At 57.1% G+C, this 9,505-nt stretch overlaps 2 protein-coding genes across 4 annotated transcripts in view; one reads left to right on the plus strand and one right to left on the minus strand.

Moving 5' to 3' along the window:
* Positions 1-1,727: 1,727 nt before the first annotated feature.
* On the plus strand, positions 1,728-4,805 carry LOC114068544 (alpha-1,6-mannosyl-glycoprotein 4-beta-N-acetylglucosaminyltransferase-like). The gene is made up of 3 exons (XM_027904757.1): positions 1,728-1,898; positions 2,204-2,351; positions 3,311-4,805. Exons 1-3 carry the CDS (start codon positions 1,740-1,742, stop codon positions 4,453-4,455), a joined length of 1,452 nt encoding a protein of 483 aa, XP_027760558.1. The 5' UTR covers positions 1,728-1,739; the 3' UTR covers positions 4,456-4,805.
* Positions 4,806-5,465: 660 nt separating this feature from the next.
* Positions 5,466-9,505, minus strand: part of TMEM9 (transmembrane protein 9) — an 8,113-nt gene continuing 4,073 nt past the window's right edge. For all 3 annotated transcript variants that reach the window (XM_027904761.1, XM_027904762.1, XM_027904760.1), the window contains 3 exons: positions 8,846-8,954; positions 7,909-8,040; positions 5,466-6,616 (listed from right to left, as the gene is read on the minus strand). In XM_027904761.1, the coding sequence (XP_027760562.1) occupies positions 6,467-6,616; positions 7,909-8,040; positions 8,846-8,954 (391 nt within the window). In that variant the 3' untranslated portion in view covers positions 5,466-6,466. The remainder of the gene's footprint in view (positions 6,617-7,908; positions 8,041-8,845; positions 8,955-9,505) is intronic.

Raw genomic sequence — 9,505 nt, forward strand, 5'->3', positions numbered from 1 at the left:
GGGAGCTGGAGGTGCTGAGCAGCACCTTGTTTTTCCATGCAGGATGGGCCGTTGGCAGCCAGACACTCCCCAGTAGCCAGAAGAACCTTTGGCCACCCGGAGTAACCAACGCCCAGCCCTTGCCACCTGCCAAGCCTTGCCCTTCCCAGCTCAGATCCCAGAGTTCTGGCCTTAGAAATCTACCTCCAGGGTGGCCTCAGGGCATGATGTCCCCGTGGCTCAGATGGGTTCCTAGCACTGCCCCCCATAAACTGATGAGCTCCCCATGTCCCAGAGCTGTGGGGGAAGGGGAGGCTTTGCTCCCCTGCTCTCTGCACAGAGATTTTAAGCAGCTCCAGGAGCTTGTTCCTCCCAGTGCTCCAGAAAGCTCTCCCATGGCTGAGTTCCAGCCCAGAGGAGGAGGTTCCTCTGCTCTCCCTGGCCATTATGGGCCGTGATGGGCTGTGATGGACCATGATGGACTGTTCTGGGCTGTGCTGGGCCGTGATGGGCTGTGATGGGCCATGATGGGCTGTACTGGACTGTACTGGGCTGTGATGGGCCATGATGGGCTGTACTGGGCTGTGCTGGGCTGTGATGGGCCGTGATGGGCTGTGCTGCCGCCGGGGCGCGGCTCCCTGTCTCCAAGTCGCCAAGTGTTTATCTCTGTGTTCCTGGGAGGGTGAGGGCAGTGGCACAAGGACAGGCTGCCTGTGGCATCGGGGGCACCTGCCTGGAGAGGTGCTGACAGCCCCTCAAAGGACTCCTGAGCAGGAAAACTGGGGAGGTTCTCCTTAAAATAAGAACAGCACATGCTGGAGCAGTGCCAGAGAGGTGCTGCATTGCTGCCTGGGGCCTGTGGGTGGGCTGGGAGCATCCCAGTGGATACAGGGAGGTATTTAGGGAGAAGTCCTGGGAAGCCCAGCCTTGGTTTGTGAAGGTTTAGGAGGGTTTTCCTTCCACGTTTGCACTCAAAGATGCTTTTGACCAATACAAACTGAGGTGCTGTGAGCGGATGGGGCTGAGTGTGTCTGCCCTGCCAGGATGGGCACTGGGTGGGTCTCAGGCTTCTCCTGTTTCAGGGCAGCCCTAGTCATATTTAAAATGGAAAACCAGGCAAACACAGAGTCTTTTTGCCTTCTGCCACACCTCTGCCACAAGGTAAAATATCTCAAGGGCACCATGACTTTCTCAGAGGTGACATTGTCCCTTCAGGGGCACTTTTCTTGTTCTTCCAAGCAGGGGACGTGGCTGGGACGGGGCCTGCCTGGAGGCAGGAGGGGAGCAGGGCAGGCAGGAGGGGCTGGGGGAGCTTCTTCATCCTCATGGTACTGGAAGAGCAACCCGGGCTCATTTGAGATCTGAGTGTTTCCCAGGGCTCGGTGCCAAGTCCCGAGGTGTTGATGACTGCCCCACAGGTGTCCCCGGGACCCAAAAGCCCTCCCCAAGGCACGTGGCACCTTCATTTCTTCTGTCTGCAGCTCTGGGTATGCTGTGGGGGTGTCTGAGGGCAGCCTGGGTGTTATGGGGCTGGAGAGGGGGGTGGATTTTGTACCTGGCGGACTTTTTCTGGCTGAGTTGGGGTGTCCTGCCCCACCTGCCCCAAGGGGACCGTGCACAAGTGCCCCGTGATGCCCCGTGGCTGCCCCTGGGTGTGCACCCCTGGGTGCTCTGGGCAGAGGGATCAGTCCCAGGGGTTCAACCAGGTGCTGCCCCAGGGTTCCATCCAGGGGATGGTGGTTTTCCTTGGCTATTCCCTGATGCGCCCCTTCCTCCACAGCCCTCAGCAGTGCCAGCCCGGTGCTATGCGATTCTCCCTGAAGCGCTGCCTCACCGCTGTGCTCACAGCCTCCTTCCTCCTCCTCCTCCTCCTCCTCCTCCTCCATGGGGGCAGCCAGCAGGAAGAGGATCCCCTGGAGGTAAGTCCCCAACCACTGATGTCCCACTGGAGTGGCCACTGGAGCATCCTCCATCATTTCCTGCCCCACACAGACCCCAACCCCAGCTCTGCTCTCTTCCCTGCACCACGTCACTCCCAAAGCCCAGCTCTGCCTTCTTCTGTCCCTGGAGTTGTCCTGAGCAGTGGGGTCTCCCTGAATCCAGGAGCTTGGAGGGCAGGACAGGGGTTCCCCCTCACTTCTGGGACCTCTGTTGTCGTTCCCCTTGCTCCTATGTGTCTGTCGTGCTCTGGGGTCTGACCTTGCTCCCTGTGGCTCCCACCCAGGTGGATCTGAGGGGCTTGACACGCGACACAATCCTGCAGATGCTGCAGCCAGAAGGAGCCCAGCGCATCCTCAGGGACATGGACGAGCTCTCCACACTCCACAATGTCTCCTACCACATCCTGGCTGGCTCCCTGCCACCCCGAAAAAGTGAGTGCTTGGGACCCCCGCCTGAGCAGGGCTCTGGGTCTGCACATCTGTCCCAGCACAGCTGCACGTCCCAGCGTGGACCTGCCCCGTCACTGCTGCTGCCGGGGCAGGGAGGGGCTGTGTCCACCCTGTTGGGGTGGGGGACCTGCCAACACCCAGGTGGGCTCTGGGGACCTGCCAACACCACTCTAGGGGCTACAGGGGTAGGGGATGGTCCACATGCTCCAAGTGTGGTCCATGGCACCACACCTTGGCACTGGGGTGACTGCAGGTGTTTAGGGTTTCCCAGACCTCTGTGGGAAGGGTGGCTGGGATCCCACCTCCCTGGGGTTGAGGTTCTTGTGGAGGTGGTGGACTGGATCATGGGGATACCCACACAGTGGGGGAGATGTGGGCCAAGCTCTTGGCAGGTGCACTAAAAGCAGCTCCTGCCCAAACCCCAGAGGAAGGAACTTGGGGCAGCCCCACACGAGGCTGCGCTGGAACCAGCACGTGGATGGTGCTGCACAGAGCAGCAGCAGGAGCAGCTGAACCCCTGCTGGGCCGTGGGGAGGGTAGGACTGATGTCTCATCCAGTGCGGGGCATCTCCACAAGGTTCAGAGTAGGGCACACTTCCAGGATGTGCAGCCACGCCAACGTGCCATTCCTGCCCTGTAGACTCTGCACTGTTACTTCTCCAAGTTTGGCTTTTTATTTTAAGGTGTTTTCCCCAAGTATTTCTCTTTCAGAGGAGCCCCTGCTGCCTCATCCCATCCTCTCCCTCACATTTGGGCCCCTTCTGGGACATGGGGGGGCTTCAGCTCAGAGAGAACCCTGCAGCCCTGGACACAGGGTTATAAACAGCATTAACCATGGGGGATAGCCATGGGAAGAGCTTTTTGGAGCCCCCTCCTCGTGGCCTGCAGGGAAGAACCTCCCCACGATGCATCCCAGCTCACGCCTTTGCTTTGCCGTGCAGAATTCCTGGCGGTGGGATTGGCGTCGGTGCAGCGGCCGCGCGGCTTCTACCTCCCTGCCACACTGCAGTCCCTGTTCAGCCAGTCCACAGAGCAGGAGCTGCAGGAGATGGTGGTGGTGGTGCACCTGGCCGACAAGGATCCCGGCTGGAACACGCGCGTCGCCCTCAGCATCGCCCAGAAGTTCGCTCACCACGTCCTCCTGGGCCGGCTGCTGCTCATCCATGCCCCCCAAGAGCTCTACCCCACCCTGGAAGGGCTCAAGAGGAACTTCAACGACCCTGAGGAGCGGGTGAGGTTCCGCTCCAAGCAGAACGTGGACTACGCCTTCCTGCTCGCCTTCGCCGCCAACCTCTCCTCCTACTACCTGATGATCGAGGACGACGTGTGGTGCGCCAGGTCCTTCCTGACGGCCATCCGCAAGGCTCTGGCCTCCCAGGAGGGCTCCAATTGGGCCACCCTGGAGTTCTCCAAGCTGGGCTACATTGGGAAGCTCTACCACTCCAGCGATCTCCCTCGCCTGGCTCGCTTCCTCCTCCTCTTCTACCAGGAGATGCCCTGTGACTGGCTGCTGGTGCACTTCCGCAACCTGCTCACCCAGAAGGACGTCATCCGCTTCAAGCCGTCCCTCTTCCAGCACATGGGCCTCTACTCCTCCTTCCAGGGCACCGTCAACCGGCTGGAAGATGATGATTTCCAGGCCGACGCCTTGGACCTTCCGGACAACCCTCCAGCATCCTTGTACACCAGCATGGCCATCTTCGAGCACTACAAGCCCCTCAAGGCCTACAGCTCAGCAGAGGGGTATTTCTGGGGGAAGGACCCAGCAGCTGGCAGCGTCTTCTCGGTGGTGTTCCAGCAGCCGGCCCAGGTCAGCCGTGTGCGGGTGCTCACGGGCTCCGAGGAGCGCCGGGGCGACTTCCTGCGTGCGGGGGTGCTGGAGCTGGGCCGGCAGCGCCGCCGCGATGGCCGCGACTGCTCCACCTACATCCCAGTGGGAACCTTTGAGAAGGGCACGCTGGACCGGCGGGGGCTGGAGAGGAGCATCTCTGGCCCCGTGGAATGTGTGAGGATCCGGGTAACCCAGGCCCAGAGCGAGTGGCTCATCATCCGGAGCATCGACATCTGGACCACGGCAGGCACCTGAGCACAGCTGTCAAAGCACAGCTGGGTTTTGTTCCAAGAGGTCCTTTATTTTTCTCATTTCCTTTTTTTTATAAGGAATTAAACTATTGACTCCTGCTGGCATCTGCCAAGGGATGGGAACCACTGCTATGGGATGTGGATGGGGCCAGGAGCAGGGCCCACCAGGATGTGCCCACCTGGGGGATGCCCCAGTGAGCAACAGAGGGGGTACAGGGAGGGGAAGAGGCTGGGCACCAGAAAATATTTCCTCCCGTGGAGGATGATGTACAGGACAAAGCTGATCAATTAATTAACAAATCAAGTAATTAATCAGGCATTTGGCAGCCTCTCCACATCGTCCCTTCCCTAAGTTTTCTAACTCACCCAAACTGCATTCCTTTCCTCCCCTCCTATCCCATTTCTGAGCTGCTCTTGGGAGGGTCAAGGGAAGGTCTGGGGCTGCTGCTCACCAAACCCCCTGAGTGGTGGTGCTGTTTGGGGTGGGTGGTGGCCACCAGATGGACCCATCGTGCCGGCTCAGCCTCTCACCAGCTCCTTGTTCCCCCCTCGAGGAAGGGAAGAAATCAGTTCCCAGGGACCACATCCTGTGTCCATGAGGGATTCCCACCTGGAGGGAAGGACAGATGGGATTTCTACAAGGGGGAGAAAGGTCTAGAACTGAGCTCCAGGGAACAAGGATAGCTCAAGGAAAATGTGACCTCAGTGTAACGTGGAGCTCAGAGTCCTTTTCGGCCCAGTGAGGTGCTGGAGGGGAACTAGGGAACACACAGGCCCCTAGGATCTTCTGTTTGGGTTGTCTGGCAGGGTCATAATCATGGTCACAGACTGGACTGGATGACCTCAGAGGGTTTTTTCCAACCCAGGGACACACCTGCAGTGCCCCAACACCCGAGTGCCATAACCACAGCTCTGGCTTGAGTGGCATCAACTCACCTGCTGGGCACTGGAAGGCACTGGAGAGTCCCAGGCCTGGCAGGAGGGGATTTTTTCCCTGAAAAAAAGCCACACAGGTAGTGGATCTTTGTCTGCATTTAATACAGAGATGCTACACGATGACCTCCAGCACCTCCTGACGTTCCAAATGTTTTCAGCGTGCACATCACAGAATCACTTTGGTTTCCTCCACACAGCCCAAGTCTGGCCAGAGCTCTCAGAGTGCTTTGAGTAGCACAAGTGTCCCTCCCCCAGGGCCCCAAGGCCCAGACAAGTGTTTCCAGTGCTCCAGTAGAGCCTTTGCCCTGGTTCTCTTGGACACAAATGCTCTGCCCTCATTGGGAGAGCACCAAGGGTCACCAGCATGGGTACAAATGGAAAGGTTTCTCCCCAGGAGGTTTTTACCCACTGCTAAAGAATAAAAGATATAAATGTAAATCCGCTGTTTTTACCTGCTGGACTCTCACTGGTGCAGGTACCAATTGGTTTGGTGATATTCGCTGGCACACAAACAAGCTGCTGCCTTGGTTGTGCCAGTGTAAACCTGAACAGACTTCACTGGGGTGTGGAAATCTCTCCATTTGCACCAGGATAAGTAGAAGCAGCAGCTGGCAGGAACCTCCTCCTCTTCCTCCCAGTGCTGCACACGTGCACCACAATGCCCAGTTAACATCAGTGCACACTGGAGGAAGAGGAGGAGGTGGCTGTTTCATCCTGGAGGAGCATCACATAATTTATCCTACATCAAAATTATCCCACTATTTTTATCCGAGGAAGACTCAGCCAGCTCCCAGCGCTCGTGCTGAGATCCCTGTCTGATGTGGGGTGGGTTGATGGAGCCCCAGGAGTGTGGGGCTTCCACATGCAGCCCCAGAATCAGCCAGGCAGGGGAAGGAGCCTCTGGGCTCTGAGAGGGGAAGGGCAGGGGGCAGAACCAGAGGAGGCATTTGGGGCTGACGGTAAATCGGGGAAGGGTTCGAGCTTTCAGTCCACAGCATAGTGTCCCGAGGGCCATCACTGTCCAGCTGCACCAGAAGCTGTCCCGTGTCCTGGAAGTGATGCCAAGGGCCCACAGGGATCTAACTCAGCATCTTGTGCCGGTCAAACACCGTCTTCCTCTGCTCCTGCACCTGCCTCTTCCAGCGCTGCTGGGCCCCTTCCACGCGCTCCAGCACCGTGTTGGCTCGGGCTCCAGCCGGGGTGGACACTGCAGCCAAGGAGCGAGCGTCCTGCAAGGCAAAGGGGCAGTGCAGGGCACCAGGGAATGCCCAGGAGAGGGAGGCAGCTGACTCGGGGAGATACTACCACTGAAAGAGCAACTCAAGGCTTGAGCTGTCCTGAGGGAGAACCACCTTTCCAGAGCCCCTCAACGCCAGGCCCCCAACTCCTTGCTCTTGGGGACCACCCAAATAAAAGTCCCCAGGAGAGGAGCTGCACTAAGGCTAAAGCTCTGCTAGAAATCCACTGCTCAGAGTCTGCAAGGAGCCACAGTGAACCACATCACCCCCCTGGAACTGAGCCAGAGATTGCTGTCGTGGATGGGCGTCCGTTGTGGCACATGAGCACCAAGGCCTGTCCAGAATCCAGCACACTGGACTAAGATATAAACCTCACCTAACACCGGGCATTTACAGAGTGCACCTGGATCTAACTCTGAATCATAGCTGTGGTGCAGGGAGCGAACCCACAATTTTAGGATCCAATTTATCTCCTCCTGCAGGACCTCCTTTTTCAGCAGAGGGTGGTAATGGAGGGCCTGGGCACACTGGAGCAGCTACTCCTCACTTATATCACAGTATGAAAGAATTGAGTCAAATAGTTTGTGCTTAAAATGTAAAAAGGACAGTCTGATCCAGTGCTAAAATTGCAGGAATTTCATGCAGGAAGAAATCTGTCCTCCCCCAAAATGTGTATGTGAGAGAGACAGAGGCTCTCTCTTTGCTGCTAGGTCCTGATCTTTCTGACCAAGATTTGTATGCCAGTGTCCCACAGAAAGATGGGATTTGAATGAAATTCTGCTCTGGGGAGAAGCACAAGGAACAACAGCTTGGATACAAGAGGGCCCAGCCTCAGAGCAGTGTCAAACAGCCCCTCGAGGCTGCTCTTTGATGTGCCTATAAGATGTTCCAGCAAATACTGAAGCCCATCATTCCCTGGAAGCTCAGCACCAAGTGACTCCAGGTGGGACACTGCATAAACAGGATCCGTTTGAGTTCTGGTTCCATCTAGACAGATATACCAAATTCAGGCCACTTGGGACTAAGTCACCCCCTGCCAGAGAGGACAGGGTTAGGGTTAGAACTTTGAGAACTTTTAAGGTTAGAACTTTGATTATTCCCTTTGCTTCTGCATGACTTGCACAGATTTGATCTAAGTGTTCACCTGTGTGGGTGCCCACAAAGCAGCAGTGCTGGTCCTTCACTGGATCAGACAGGAGGTCACTGTTTCCCTGTCACCCCCTCTCTTGTCCTCCTGTCTGCACCACGACCAGAGCCACCCACGTGCCCCTTGCAGCCCTCACCTCGCTCTCCTCCTCGTTGTGCAGGGGTTGGGTGTAGGGGTCGGGCTTGCGGATCAGGGGGTCCACGAGCACCAGGAATGCCATGTACAGCAGCAGGGCCCCCACCACCGACAGGTAGATGATGATGATCACCTGGAAAGGAGCACAAGGGAGAGGATCAGCACCCTGGGTAAGAAGCACCACAGAGGTCAGAAAGGTCCTTTGCAGCTGCCTCTGTTGTTAAATCTCTTCTGTTCTCGTTTTGCTCACAAGGTCTCCTGCCCTTGCCAGGGGCTGATGATGTGCTGTCACTGCACAGGCTGTGCTGACCATCCTCACTGTGCCAGCTCAGGGCACGTGCTGCATGTGAGAGTACACCAACGAGATGGGTCCCTCCTCAGAGGTGCTTGGCACTGTCAAATCCCCAGCAAGAAGACTCTTCTTGCAGCTCCTCACAGCCAGGAGCACTCCCGACTCTGACACAGAAATCACAGAATCAGTTAGGTGAGAAAAGACCTCTGGGATTGTTGAGTCCAACCTGTGACCGATCCCCACCTTTTTACCCAGCCCAGAGCACTGAGTGCCACATCCAGTCATTCCCTGGACACCTCCAAGGACAGTTATTCCACCACCTCCCTGGGCAGCCCCTTCCAACATGTAATCACCCTTTCTGTGAACAATTTCTTCCTAATGTCCAACCTAAACCTCCCCTGGTGCAGCTTAAGACAAGTCCTCTTGTCCTGTTAGTGGTTGTCTGGGAGCAGAGCCCAATCCCCTCCTGGCTCCAACCTCCTTCCAGGGAGTTGAGAGAGTGAGCTCCTGGCACTGCCACAGTGTGCCCACAGTTTGATTTTCTCTTTCTGGGCTCTTCTGCAGGAACCCACCAGTGCAGCAGTGCCTGGGCTGGCGTGGCATGGCCAGTAGAAGGAGCCAGGCACGGGGAGAGAGCTGCCCTTACCTTGATGGTAGTGGTGCTGCGCTCCTCGTACTTGCACTCACACAGCAGGCAATAGGCCTCCACGTCATTCCCAGGCACTGGCATGGGCTCCACCACGTGCAGGCAGTTGCTGCAGCACAAACAAACCAAGATCAGCAGCAGGACAAGGTGAAGGTGAAACCAGTGCTCTGTGGAAGGACATGGGGGTGACATTTTTGTGTGTCCCAGCTCTCCTTTCAGGCTGATAACACCAATCTGGTTTTAAGAGTTCCTCTCATAGCTCAGCTAGTCCTGGGTTAGATGTCCAAGTGCCTTTTTCAGGGATCCAGTCCAGGTGAGGGGGACTGGAGGGTACACCTTACATCTTCCAAGAGCCATGGGTTAAGAAATCATCCCAGATTCCTCAATTTCTGTTTAAAAACTGCCCCTGGCCTGGGTTGAACATCACCCACCAAGCTCCCTCTGCAAACACACAGGCAGGGAATTGCTGCCTTAGCACCAGCTGGCAACTCTGGAGCATTGGTGGCTTTCATGGGCTGACCCCCCAGGCTTCAAGCCCAACTCACCAGTCCTTTTGGGACACATTCTTGTTGTAGATGTGCCCACTGATGTTCCGGTATGGGGGGCAGATGCACTTGCAGCGAATGTCCTCGGAGCTCTGCGGGGGCAGAGGAGCCGGTG

Source organism: Empidonax traillii, unplaced genomic scaffold, assembly GCF_003031625.1.
Source record: "Empidonax traillii isolate 1590-97213 ecotype Southwest subspecies unplaced genomic scaffold, ASM303162v1 scaffold1085:size188410, whole genome shotgun sequence".
Lineage (NCBI taxonomy): Eukaryota > Metazoa > Chordata > Aves > Passeriformes > Tyrannidae > Empidonax > Empidonax traillii.